Source organism: Schistocerca serialis, chromosome 4, assembly GCF_023864345.2.
Source record: "Schistocerca serialis cubense isolate TAMUIC-IGC-003099 chromosome 4, iqSchSeri2.2, whole genome shotgun sequence".
Classification (NCBI taxonomy): domain Eukaryota; kingdom Metazoa; phylum Arthropoda; class Insecta; order Orthoptera; family Acrididae; genus Schistocerca; species Schistocerca serialis.
In genome coordinates, this window is record NC_064641.1 from 53,008,075 (window position 1) to 53,023,131 (window position 15,057).

General features: G+C 36.7%; 1 protein-coding gene across 1 annotated transcript in view; it reads left to right on the forward strand.

Annotated features, from left to right (window-relative positions):
• Positions 1–13,933, forward strand: part of LOC126474225 (coiled-coil domain-containing protein 18-like) — a 40,854-nt gene extending 26,921 nt beyond the window's left edge. The window contains exons 4-6 of the mRNA XM_050101690.1: positions 12,934–13,073; positions 13,280–13,336; positions 13,918–13,933. Coding sequence (XP_049957647.1) covers positions 12,934–13,073; positions 13,280–13,336; positions 13,918–13,933 — 213 coding nt within the window. The remainder of the gene's footprint in view (positions 1–12,933; positions 13,074–13,279; positions 13,337–13,917) is intronic.
• The last annotated feature ends 1,124 nt before the right edge of the window (positions 13,934–15,057 follow it).

A 15,057-nucleotide genomic window follows, 5' to 3' on the forward strand; every position in this document is an offset into this window, starting at 1 on the left:
AAGCACTTTTAAAAATCTTGATATGTTAAATCCCATGTTCAAGTCTTATTTCCCCAAGATAGTGCCTTTACATCCAAATGTCCTTTTGCAAATTAACTCTAACAGTCAGGTCTGGAATGAAATTGCCTTTATATTATTTCAATAAATGAACAGGATGCAACCTGTCATCCCCAGTAAAACTTTTAATTGACGTATTAGACAAAACAAAACGTTACAACCTATGTTAAACAAATTTTTGCTGCTACACCTTCATGTAAATGATGTCACTGTTTTTGAACCTCAAGCAAATTATTCTCCAAGTGTGACACACTATTCTTACATTCACTGTCTCTGTCAAAAATGGTCTTTTAACACTAACAGCTTTTTCATTTATGTTACAAAATTTCAGCAGTATGATTGTTTGTTTGAGTTATTTTCCTGCCTATAATCTCACTGTTTCTAGCTATTCCACTTCCTAAACCATTTTTAGACTCAGTACTAATATCATCATGTCATTCATAAATTGTTCTGATAATGGTTTGTCTGTTGCCTCTACTGAGTATTCCATATTCTGATTTTGAAGTCCTAAACCTTAATCATCCTCCTCAAATAATGCCTGAACTGAACCATTTATCTCTCTTCTTAGGACCATTTTCAAAGTTTTAACAATAATAGAAGTCTACAAAATTATGTTTCACATGCAAAGGAGAGTTATAACTAATAATTTTTTGTCACTGCACTCTACCTGATAAGATAATTAGATAAGAAAGCTGAAATAATGTAATTAACTTCCACTGTTGTGTTTCAGTTGCATCCTCTTTCTTATTCAGTCCTATTGTTCACAGATGTTAATTGCCTTTCCATTTTGTGTCCATTCTGTTGACTTTTGCATTCATTATAATTTTTTTCACTTTTAGGTTATCTGTAGAATACGTCAGTGATTAATATTTGTTCGTACAAAATTGATATCCCAGGATGAGGTATCCGTGTTTAATGTGCTGATTCAATACTGTATATACAATTATTTGTTCATGGAATGGATGTTTCTCATTGTTCTGAATGGAATTGCATTGAAGGTTACATTCACTTTGCTGACATATAGTTTTAACTGATTACCTTGAAGATGGCTTTTTTGTATTCCTTTAGAGGTGTGAGAAAGCCACAGGTTTGCTTTGTACAAACAAAACCCACTGATAGAAGGATTCTGATAGTCTGGTGAATCTCTGCCTACTAAATGTAATAAATATCTGCACTTTGAGTAATTGTATTTTAATTCTTCAAACATCGGAATAATAAAATGTAATAATCATTAGCTTCTAAGAGCTATCAGTTAAAACTATATGTCTGTTTTCTATCTTGTCCAAGATGGGAAGTCAGTCACTTTTCTCATCTTTATTCAATGTTTTTAACAGTGTCACATTTTTAAGCTTTTGTCCCTTGCCTTTTTTGCTGCTTTAGGAAAAATAAATTATTTACTTTTGTTTCCCAGTTCCTGTATACTGTTTGTTCATTAACGATTTGGGATGCCCCAGTAATCAAAGTAGATAAAATCTAAGCTGAAATTTGAGATAGATTGTGGCCTTTTTATATTTTGCACTACTTTTATTAGTGTCAAATATTCCTCTACTAGTTGATAAAACCAGCTTTGCCTGGGTATTCAATCTGCCAGTTTTCTTTTAGAAACAAAAACAACAATTAATTGTGTTTGTAGTGTAATATGAGAAAAATTTCATTTCCATGTTTTTATGAAAACGCCTTTGAAATTATGAAACAGTCATGCAAAAAATATGCATAATGTACAAATGTATTAAGTGCAGTACCCAAATTAAGAAACATAGTATGCAAAATACAATTTCTCTGTAATATTTATTTCCGTATGCTGGGCACAACTGCTTCACGTGTGCACAGCACAATTTTGTAAACATCTCTATGACAACACCTCTTCATAATGCTATAGATATCTATTGTTTTTCCCAATAGCCATTTGCACTTCACAGTTGAAACCTCTCAAAAGCACTGCCAGATGTCAGGGATTTCCTTAAGTTGACTTGACTGTAGGAGTGTTTTAGTAGCAGACAACAGATGTATTAAAACTTCATGCTTGATGCAGCATTTTTTCATGCATCTCAGTGTCAATGACATCATATTGCTTGAACTATGATATATTTATGTGGGTAATTCAGTAGCACATGTAGATACTGCCTCCGAAATGTGTTGTGAATAGAGTTAATAACTAAGAAGTAATAAATTTAAACGTCATGCACAATGTGGAAATTTTTTACCCACCTCAGTGTTCGTGATGACATATCTCCTGAACTATGCATGATATAATTTTGTAGGTGCATTTAGTGGCATTTGTGGATATTTTCTATGATATTTATTGTGAATAGAGTTAGTAACACAGAAATAACAAATTTAAATGTCATGCATGATGTAGCATTTTTTTACAAATCTAATTGTTGATGGCAGGCAGGTGGTTTTTTTCCCAACAGCAATTATTGCCTGACTGTAAGGGGTATGTATACCAAGTTTGGTTGAAATTGGTCTACTGTTTTAGGAGGAGATGTGGAACATATACACATATGCACATCCATTTTTATAACGTGTGGGTTACAACTGCTTCTATTTTTGTTCCAGATTCTAATTTTTCTGTAGTAACAAAACTGCTGTAGTGATACTTCATTTGATTTTGAAAATAGACTTTTTGAGATGGGAAAATGCAAGTTCCTTAGTGACTGGCTTGAAAAGATATAGTTTTAAATGCAGAGCTACTGCACAGGAAAAATTTAGTCAAAGAGAAATGTTTTGCAGTGTGTGTTCTTGCTCTATTAATTTTGAGACAAAAGGTTTTCAGGCAGCTTTTAACCAATCAAGTCCAATAAAAATTAAGTGTAACTTTCAAATTAAATGTGGACCACATCAGTTACATTTAGAACTCCCAGATCAGACTTAACCTTTAAGATCAGTATGTGCATCAACAATACATACATTAAAAATCAAGGATAGTTCCACCACTGTTGAATTGATTTGCTCAATGAATTCATTGATTACCAAGTACCCTATGGATTCATCAAATGATACTATAACATTCTTAAGATGATGTTCCGTTGGTAGTGTTCCTGAAAAGCTTTCACTCTGATCTCTGAAAATGAGGTACCTAATAACTGATGGACAGTACCATACTTCCAGAAACATATATTAGAAGAAACATGTTCATCATGTTACATATTGAGTTATGGTGAAGCAGCCAATTTTAAAGCTAAAAAAGCATACCAGCAAAGTGAATGATGAAACGTTACATCAGAAATTATATGAAGCACTTTCTGAAGCCAACTTGTCCCTAAATAAATGCCTTATGCTGGGATTAGACAAACCTAATCTAAATAAAAAATGTTTAGCCCTTTAGATAGTGATGTCCAGGAGGCCCGAGGTAGAGAACTTATAAGCATTGGAGCGTGCAACATCCAATCAATGCTTAATGCCAGTGTAAAGGCTACAGAGTTTGTAAGTGAAGAAGCACTTGAATTTCTAATCAATATTTACCGTTATTTTGACAGTTGGCCTGTTCACTGGGAAGAATTTGAAGGAGTTCAGTCTTTGGTTTAACATTCCACATCACAAGTTGTATAGGCATACAGCCAAAAGGTGGCTTGCTTTAGGACCTTCAGCCAACAGGATTTTGGAACAGTGGGATGGTATTCAGTACTACTTTCTTAAGCATTTACCTCTAAAAAAATTCTTTTGCAGTCCAAATCCTACAACATCATTGTGAATGCTTTAATAAAACCCTCAGTGAAAGCAGAACTTAATTTCTTAATTTCTTTCTGAAATTCTCCATAATGAGCTCTTGACACTGGACAGTCTGTTTCCTCTTGAACAATGAGTTATTAGCAGGCAAGTAACAGAAAAGCTTAGTAAACTGGAAGAGTGTGACAAGGTGTGGTTTCTGAATAATGCCCCAAAACATTATGTCACAGCTTGCAAACAAGTGATGGAAGAGACATGCCTATCAAGAGTGCCATTGAAAAGTTTTAGGTTTTTAGATCCCAAAGAAAGAACAAAGAGCAGAAGTTACAGTGAGATTTTAAAGACTGAAAAAATGATGACACCTGATGTCCAGTAATATTACTTATTAAATGAATGAAATGTTCTACAGTTTGAAAAAGATGATAACAAAGGTTTTGACAATTACTGGGACAGCAGCACATCTCAAAAAGAGACTCACCTTTCATAGAGTTAAAGTAGCCAAATGTTATAAAACTTGTTGTGCCACAGAAATGCAAACATAGAGACAAGGTATTCCATTTTGAAGCACATATTAGGAGAAATAAGGCATTGAAGACTGAAAGATTTTTAAATTGTGGTTTGACTGTGTGGGATGCTTTTTTTTCTCTGTCCATTGACTCACAGATCGTTAGGTATGGACAGCAAGCTTTTGCAAATTATACTGCTTACAAGGAAGACTGTGAAAGGAAAAGGAACTGGAGTTAGAAGGAAAACAAAAAGAGGAACAAAACTAAAGTCATCTTGAAGAGGAGATTTGAAAGATGAAGGATGTGAAAAATTCAGTTGACAATGAGGCAGTTGCTCTCAAAGGAAAAAACCGGCAACTATCTATCGAGATATGAGAACGTTTCTCTCAAGCTTCATCTAAACTGAAGGAAGCACTTAGAGAAAATGATTTAAAGGAGGCAAAATTGACACAGAGTATGTTTGAGGGTGCACAAATCATGAAACTGGAAGAAAGAGTGCAAAAAGTGGAGGTGGAAACCATTCAAAAAAATATTGATACAAGGAAGTATAGTATGATTCCTCTATTTCTGCCAAGATTCCAAAAAAACAGTAATATAAAAATATTTTGTTGATGTTTTCCTAATATTGAGGTGTAGAATGTCAATAGTTGTAAAGATATGATTTATATTTTGTTTGTAAATTACAGCTACCAATTACAAATACTAAATTACCAGTGTACCTCCATATAATAATAAATTTGTGTGAAGGCAAAAATGGCCATACCCCACCCAGGCTCTTAATAGAGACATTTGTTATGGTCGTAACTGTGCTTTTTGGCATGGGTTATCAAAAATGGAAACAAGGCATTTGTGCCATATCCGTTTAATGAAATAATTTGTCACCTTTTAATCACTTGTATAAAATACTTTTATCACCTTTCAATCATCTTTTTCAAATATTTTGTCACCTTTCTCAACTCCATTACTCACGACTTCCTGCAAGTATTCACAAAGAAGAAATGCAAAGCTAACATTTGAAGCAAACGGGTTTGAATCATTGTCAAAGACATTATCTGACAGCTATTTAGCAAAACTTGGTAGATTATAAGTAAGATTTTTGTGTTAAATCCTCAAAAGTTGGTGGGGAGGCTTGCGTGCCTCAACGATACAGATAACCGTACTGTCGGTGCAACCACAACAGAGAGGTATCAGTTGAGAGGCCAGACAAATGTGTGAATCCTGAAGAGGGGCAGCAGCCTTTTCAGTAGTTGCAGGGGCAGCAGTCTGGATGATTGACTGATCTGACCTTGTAACACTAACCAGACTGGTCTTGCTGTGCTGGTACTGCGAACGGCTGAAAGCAAGGGGAAACTACAGCCATACTTTTTCCCGAGGGCATGCAGCTTTACTGTATGGTTAAATGATGATGGCGTCCTCTTGGGTAAAATATTCTGGAGGTAAAATAGTCCCCTATTCGGATTTCCGGGCAGGGACTACTCAGGAGGACGTTGTTATCAGCAGAAAGATAACTGCCATTCTATGGGTCAGAGTGTGGAATGTCAGGTCCCTTAATTGGGCAGGTAGGTTAGAAAATTTTAAAAGGGAAATGGATAGGTTAAAGTTAGATATAGTGGGAATTAGTGAAGTTCAGTGGCAGGAGGAACAAGACTTCTGGTCAGGTGAATACAGGGCTATAAATACAAAATCAAATAGGGTTAATGCAGGGGTGGGTATAATAATAATAATAATAATAATCATTATCATTTAAGACTGATTATGCCTTTCAGCGTTCAGTCTGGAGCATAGCCCCCCTTATACAATTCCTCCATGATCCCCTATTCAGTGCTAACATTGGTGCCGCTTCTGATGTTAAACCTATTACTTCAAAATCATTCTTAACCGAATCCAGGTACCTTCTCCTCGGTCTGCCCCGACTCCTCCTACCCTCTACTGCTGAATCCATGAGTCTCTTGGGTAACCTTGCTTCTCCCATGCGTGTAACATGACCCCACCATCTAAGCCTGTTCGCCCTGACTGCTACATCTGTAGAGTTCATTCCCAGTTTTTCTTTGATTTCCTCATTGTGGACACCCTCCTGCCATTGTTCCCATCTACTAGTACCTGCAATCATTCTAGCTACTTTCATATCCGTAACCTCAACCTTGTTGATAAGGTAACCTGAATCCACCCAGCTTTCGCTCCCATACAACAAAGTTGGACAAAAGATTGAATGGTGCACAGATAACTTAGTCTTGGTACTGACTTCCTTCTTGCAGAAGAGAGTAGATCGTAGCTGAGCGCTCACTGCATTAGCTTTGCTACACCTTGCTTCCAGTTCTTTCACTGTGTTGCCATCCTGTGAGAATATGCATCCTAAGTATTTGAAACCGTCCACCTGTTCTAACTTTGTTCCTCCTATTTGGCACTCAATCCATTTATATTTCTTTCCCACTGACATTACTTTCGTTTTGGAGATGCTAATCTTCATACCATAGTCCTTACATTTCTGATCTAGCTCTGAAATATTACTTTGCAAACTTTCAATCGAATCTGCCATCACAACTAAGTCATCCGCATATGCAAGACTGCTTATTTTGTGTTCACATATCTTAATCTCACCCAGCCAGTCTATTGTTTTCAACATATGATCCATAAATAATATGAACAACAGTGGAGACAGGTTGCAGCCTTGTCTTACCCCTGAAACTACTCTGAACCATGAGCTCAATTTACCGTCAACTCTAACTGCTGCCTGACTATCCATGTAAAGACCTTTAATTGCTTGCAAAAGTTTGCCTCCTATTCCATAATCTTGTAGAACAGACAATAACTTCCTCCTAGGAACCCGGTCATATGCCTTTTCTAGATCTATAAAGCATAGATACAATTCCCTGTTCCACTCATAACACTTCTCCATTATTTGCCATAAGCTAAAGATCTGGTCCTGACAACCTCTAAGAGGCCTAAACCCACACTAATTTTCATCCAATTGGTCCTCAACTAATACTCGCACTTTCCTTTCAACAATACCTGAGAAGATTTTACCCACAACGCTGATCAAAGAGATACCTCTGTAGTTGTTACAATCTTTTCTGTTTCCATGTTAAAAGATTGGTGTGATTACTGCTTTTGTCCAGTCTGATGGAACCTGTCCCGACTCCCAGGCCATTTCAATTATCCTGTGTAGCCATTTAAGACCTGACATTCCACTGTATTTGATGAGTTCCGACTTAATTTCATCCACCCCAGCCGCTTTATTGCACTGCAATCTATTGACCATTTTCTCCACTTCCTCAAATGTGATCCTATTTCCATCATCATTCCTATCCCATTCTACCTCGAAATCTGAAACATTACTGATCACATTTTCACCTACATTGAGCAACTCTTCAAAATATTCCCTCCATCTGCCCAAGGCATCCACAGGATTCACCAGCAGTTTTCCTGACCTGTCCAAAATACTTGTCATATCCTTCTTACCTCCCTTTCGAAGACTGCTAATTACACTCCAGAATGGTTTTCCAGCAGCTTGACCCATAGTCTCCAACTTGTTTCCAAAATCTTCCCAAGATTTCTTCTTGGATGCTGCAATTATCTGTTTGACTTTGTTTCTTTCTTCAACGTAACTTTCTCTGTCTACCTGGGTTCTAGTATGTAGCCATTTTTGATACACCTTCTTTTTCCTTTTACAGGCTGCCTTGACTGTATCATTCCACCAAGCTGTTTGCTTCATCCTACTTTTACACACTACTGTTCCAAGACATTCTTTAGCCACTTCTAGTACTGTGTACCCTCACTGAAAATGGCTGAAAAACCATCTATGATGAAAAAGGTATTGCTCTTTCGTCTGGTTTCTTTAATCCTATGTTTTCCTAGGAAATAAGGGCAAAGCTGTAATTACTATTAGGGCAGATTTGGTCCTCAAGGTTTCTCTCTTCAAATTGAGAAATTCACCTGTCATATGAAACTAAAAAGGACATTGATTCCTCCATCTGTTTATATGAGCATAATAACAGATTGTAATGAACCTCACATTTTGGATGCAGCCATATGTTATCTCATATTAACTTCGAGAAAAAATACAGTGTTGCTTTACATTACATAAAGCAACAATCCTGTGGCCTACAATCATACACAAATAGTGCACTACAACTCATTTATTTACAATGATGTCACAATTTACAAATATTTAAAAAGTTTCACTTTTTGTTAATTTTTGTACATAATTTTTCCTTAATGACTATTCACTGTAACAGTAAATACAGTAGCCAAAAATAAGCACTGATTCTTTGAAAGATTTGCAAAGAATCACTTTCACATCATTTTCTGCACTCTGGTCGCACCTGATCAAAGTGTTCCATTGAAAAGAAATTTGAGAGGCTGAATTGTACCTGCAGAGCAATATAAGTTCTCTGCTTCAAGACTTATTAAAATGGGCCTTCGTGGTACATCTAGCAGCTCTAATTCCATACCTCAGACCAGCCTTGCATCAATTCAATTGTCTGCCTCCTGTCCCATCAAAAGTAGGACTACCTGTGAAAGCAGTCATGTGATCTACAAACTAAGCTGCAATCACTGAGCTGTTTTCTATATGGACATGACAACTAAAAAACTGTCTGTCCCCTAAATGGTCACTGACAAATTGTGACCAAGAGACAGCTGGACCATCCAATTGCTAAACATGCTTCCAACACAACATGCTTCACTTCAATGATTGCTTCCTCCACCATTTGGATCATTTCTATAAACACCAGCTTTTTTTAATTGTGTGGGTTGGAACTTTCCTTGTGACATATTCTACATTGCCGTAACCCCCCCCCCCCCCCCTCCAACTGGCATCAATCTTTGCTAGTCCCTGACCTCCATTTACCTATCCCCTTCCCTGCTCCCACATCAGTACAACATAGACTTCCATTCCACCAATGCACTTAGTAGTCTTTTGTCCCTTCAATATCTCTCCTCCCATCCCCCCAAACCTCCTGACTGCATCTAGCAGCCCTACCCTGTCACTAGTATGTCCCTGCACACTGCCACAAACTGTACTATACATTCTCCACCCTACCATGCTATCCCTTCCACCTCCCCACCCCATGCCTCCACCTTGCCCTCACCACCTGATTGCTACAGTTACAACTCAGTTCAGCCATAGTGACCAGAGACAGTGGTCATATGTGTGGGTAGTTCTTTGGTGAATGTGTTGTGTGCTTTCTACTTCAGAAGACCTTTTGGCTGAAAGCTAAAATGCATAGCAGTCTCTTTTTGTGTCTGTCTGCAACTCAACAGCTCCTCTATGTGGTGAGTAGTTATATGTCCATTTCATAATATTGTCACTAGTATCGGTGTATTTTAATTATGTGTTCTGGTGTCAGCAATTTTTTACTCACATTTTTTATAATCTACATTTTTTTAGCTAAATAATGTCCTCACTGAGAACTTTTACAGTGGTGTTACTCTTTTCTTTATAGTATGTATGCATGATATCTCATTTTGTACTGTATCAATAAGTGTGTGCTCCGTGTGTTTACTAAAACATGTTCAGTTGGCAGTTGGTCTATGGAAACTGCGTCTGTTCACCACCTCACCACTGTTGCCTTGTCCAGTGGAAATGTTTGGTATGGTTCAATATGGGCATTTGTATCTTATACTTGTGTCATCAGCAGCAATTGCAGTATATGAATAGTCCTTTTCTACTTTTCAAATATCATAATCAGCAACAGAAATAGTTTGCGTATCATACATCATGTTTTATCTTATTTTACATTCTCATGTTTTACTTTCCCTAGCCTGAGAATGAATTATCCATGGCTCATTCTTTCTTTTGTAATTATTTTCCTGTCCCTGTAGTAATTATCTGTCCAGTCACTTTCTGTGTTCTATTCTCTGGCCCTCTGTAGACATTCATCCACATTTGCTTATTTTCCGTTAATAAGTTCTGAAAGCTGAATTTTTCTCTGTTTTGGAGGTCTTCATCTATTATACTCATCTGATCTAAGTTTTCCTTCATATTATTGATTCAAATATTTTTCTACTTTTAGTCACTGGAATTATGCAAAATTTGTTTGGTTATTCCACATACTCCAGTTTGTTTCACGTCAAGTGGAATGGATACATTCAGTAGTTGTTACTATAGCCGAGTTGTGTAAGAAGATCTCTGATAGCTGGCAGCACTCTTGCAAGCATTCAACTGTGAAATGTAAACAGCTCCACTTGAAAACTATAGTAGTCTGTGGAATTGCAACAACACTGAGACATTCCCATAGAGTCATTTACAAAACTACGTTATGTGAAGGGTTAAGGTAAGCACACAAAGCTGCCATACCCATCAAACCATAACTGTTAGGGATCTACTAACCCCAACTCGACTATAGACTTCATATATGGCAATGGGACACTGTCTTTTAAGGTGGAAACATTTTAAAACTGAAGACCAGAGAGTAATGTTGGAAACTGCACAAATGGATCAGAGGAAAGATTAGAATGAAAGACATAATTGTGACCTTGATGAGGCTCATAGCCAGACAAATAGATGGTATATGGACTAATTAAGTTCTTTACTGGATTCCAAAAACTAAAAAGGATCAAGATAACAATGAAATAGAAATCAGGCATTTGATACTTGAAACACTGGTGCACATAGCTGTGTAGACAGCACTGTTTGTAGTCACATTAAAATTTGGGACCATTAGCTTCAATATTTCATGATTCCTGTATCAACTATTACCAGAGAACTGAATCTTCTGTCAAGCAGAGCTCTCTCTCATTAGCATGGCCGGCCAGTGTGGCCGAGCAGTTCTAGGCGCTTCAGTCTGGAACCGCATGACCGCAACGGTCGCAGGTTCGAATCCTGCCTCGGGCATGGATGTGTGTGATGTCTTTAGGTTAGTTAGGTTTAAGTAGTTCTAAGTTCTAGGGGACTGATGACCTCAGCTGTTAAGTCCCATAGCGCTCAGAGCCATTTGAACCATTTATTAGCATGAGAGACTTTACCCCATGTTTTTTTTTTTGTTCCTGTTCAATTTTATTTTGATTTATCATTGGAGAAAACAGTAAGATATATGAGTTCTGTTCAAAAAATTCTGGAACTATGTCCACAGAATTTTTCTGCACTTACCTTTTGCTTATTGTGCATGGTCTCCTTCGAAATTCTCTCCTTTACATTTGATACATTGCTCTCGACATCGTTTCCATTTCTGGAAGCATTCTTGGTATGCCTCTTGCTGGATAGTGTGAAGCACTGTCTTCAATTTTTCTTTTATCTCATCTGTCATTGCAAATCTATGTCCATTAAAGGTGGTTTTCAGTTTTGGATATGAAAAGAAGTCTGCAGTGGCCATCTCTGGAGAGTACAGAGGATGTCTGGGGAGTAAAGAGGATGACGCATCACAGTGATTTTGTTTTTTGTGCAATAGTCACACACTAACAGAGATGAATATGCAGGTGCATTATCTTGATGCAAGAGACATGAATTTTCTCACTACATTTACATTAATTGTCTCACCACATTTCAGGCTGTCTCCATCTCACATTTTCTTGCAGGCATCACAATATGTCCCAGTTTGACCCAGTGGCAAGAATTCACGTTGAACTAACCTTCAAAGTCAAAGAAAACTATCAGCATAGCTTTGGCATTTGACCTTACCTGACAAGCTATTTTTGGTCTTGGAGAACCTTTCCCAAACTATTGTGAAGATTGAACCTTGGTCTCAACATCATAACCATAATCACCAGTTATGATTCTTTCAAGGAACATCTCGTTCTCATTTGTGTGATCCAAAAGCTCTTCACAGATTGCAAGGTGGAGGCCTTTCTGTCTTTGACTCATGAGCCATGGTATGAAAATGGTGGCCACGATGCATTCCAAGATGCTTTGTCAGGATTTCATGACATGATTCAACTGAAATGTTACATTCTTCTGCAATCTATTGGACAGTCAGTCCTCAAGTGGCACACACAATTTTGTTGATGTTCCTGACATGAGTGTCATCGGTAGATGTCGAAGGGCATCCTGAACGAGGGTCAACTCTTAACTTTCATCTGGCCATTTTTAAACTGAACTTCTATATGGCCATTTTCAAACTGTGTGAACCATATGTAACACCGAGTATGGCTTAAGCACTCATCACTGTAGTTTTCATGCATCGTTTGGTGTCTCTCTGTAAAGGTTTTCTACAGTGTCACACAAAATTTAATGCAGACATATTACTACTCTAACTCTGCCATCTCGAAATTCACAAACTGTGTAACACAATGTTCCCCTCAGTACTGCACTGAACAATGTCTAACAGACATACAACAATGAAACTTCTGCCAGTTACACATTAAATGCTGGTGTGTGCAGGGATACCTACCACATTTTGCTCCAAAACACCATTGGCATGAAATTTCGAATGTTCCAGAAGTTTTTGAACAGAACAGATATACAAAACTACATTTCAGAAAATATTAAATTTATATTCTGCGTCATTAATATTCAGTGTTCATATTTTAATGGGTAAATATTAACACAGACACAAAACAAAGCATTACGTCACAGGTCAGTAACAGTTAATAGATGAGATCCTGCAATAAAATTTGTGTGTAAAGAATTGAACATTTTGATTAACAGTCTGTACTACTATCCATTTCACTTAAATGAAGATTAAAGTACAACAAGCACACTATATATTGCCTACCAGCTTAAATGTATGAATTATGTAAACTTCATTCATTCTTACTGTTGCAGATGGATTGCTATACAAAAGAAATAAATGAAATTCAAGTAAGGCTACAGCAAAGTAAAGATGAGCAGAAGGAGTTACATAAACAACTAAAGAATTGTGAGAAGGAAAACGAGGAGTTACAAAATGAAGTCTCAGCATTAAAGTAATGTTATTTTTCAGTTTTTGTTTCCATTGTTGTGCAACCCCGATGAATAAGGACTTTTAAGAGATGGAAATTATTTATTTTTTATTTTTAGATGTTTCTTGTTTATATGGTCCATCTCCAGCACTTCTCTTGTACTTGAATGTATTTCTTGTATTACTTCTGCCATTTATTGTTCAGAAACTATTTGTTTTAATGCTTTTTAGAATTTTGCTGCATTTATCTAATGCCATTCAGAGACTGGATACTTTAATATACAGCATGTACATTAAGTCTGGGAACACTTTCAATTATTTATTGCGCTAGAACCAAACATTGTACAGATATTATACATATGTCATTTTGAAGAGAAACCCTGAAAGTTTTTTTTTCATGTATACCACCACAGCATAGTTTGGTAATTTGCCAATAGTCAGCACTAGTCGCAAACATGGTGAGTTCAGGTGTGGAGTGAGCTTTCTGTGTGTTGGAGTTCAACAAAAACAAGTGTGCTACAGCTGTTCAATGGATGTTTAGAACCAAGTATGGTAAGAAGCCACCAACAAGGAAGGCAATTTATGACTGGCACAACAAATTCGTTACGATGGGTTACTTGTGCCCAGCAAAGAGAAGTGGATGTCCCAGTGTGAGTGAAGTGAATGTGGAGGGCATATGAGAACATTTATAGGGAATCCAAAGAAATTGATGTCACTCATAGTTCGAATATCAAATGTTTGTAAAAAATACTTTTAGAGTTCCTCTTCAAAATGCAATACGTATGGCATCTGTACAATGTTTAGTTTTTGTGCAATAAATAATTGAAAGTGTTCCTGGACTTTCTGTACACTCTGTTTATTAACAATAGAGAGTTAACAGTGTAAATTAGAATTTGAGCACATCTTATTTTACAATAGAAACTCATATATGTATAAAAATTAAAACATACACAAAACAAAACTTTATTATTAATTTAATTTACTAGGTGTCGACACCAGATTTCACTTTCTGTAGCAATGTCTGAGTTTTGATCAAACATAAAAAAAGACTTGTGTACTTTTTGGTTTCACCGTATACATAGTAAGTACATTTCTCATGATTTTGTCTTAGTGCTACTATTTCTTTCAGTTTATTGTCCCAAAATATTCCTTAGCAATGTACAAACATGCTGTTTTCATGTACTCTCTTAGTTTTGTTTCGAAGATTGGTAGTGTTTTACATTTTTTTAAATGGCCTGACAGTCATTGTATAATAAGCATCCAGCTGTAGCAGGGTCTTTATCAACCAGCTATAGTTGGACGTTGTTGGTGTGATAATTGTGTTTGGCTCCTGTGCTTTAGTTGTTGAATTCTCCATGTAGCCTCAATGATCAGTTTAATTTGAGATACATGATAATTTCCCAGACATTCATAGAGGGAACTATCAAAATTTTAAAATATTTCCACAGTACTGTTTACCTTGTATTTTAATTCTACACATTCGTCCAGGGAAACATCGAAATTTTTTAAAAAAATTCACAATATTGTTTACCTTGTATTTTAATTCTACACTTTGTTGTCTGTTTTCTGCAAACAATTTTATAGACTGGTTGCATTCTACCTGATACCATATCTATGCAGTTTATCTAACAGTATAGTGTAGCATACACAATCAAAGGCTTTTGACCGGTCCAGGAATATGTTACAAAATTTTAATTTTCTTCTAATGCTCTGATTATGTGTGTCTTGAAGCTTGTTTCTGCTGTTTTTGCAGACTTCCCTTTTCTAAATCTGTGGTGTGCTTCAACCAGGGTGTTCTTTTTTCTGTGAATTTTATAAATCTCTTGTTAATAGTGATTTAATCTGTGAGAAGGTGGGTCAAATCATTATAGGCCTGTATTTACTTGGATGCCTTCACCACCAACTTCATAATTTGGTTCTACTAGGCGCTTCAGTCTGGAACCGCGTGACCGCTACGGTCGCAGGTTCGAATCCTGCCTCGGGCATGGATGTGTGTGATGTCCTTAGGT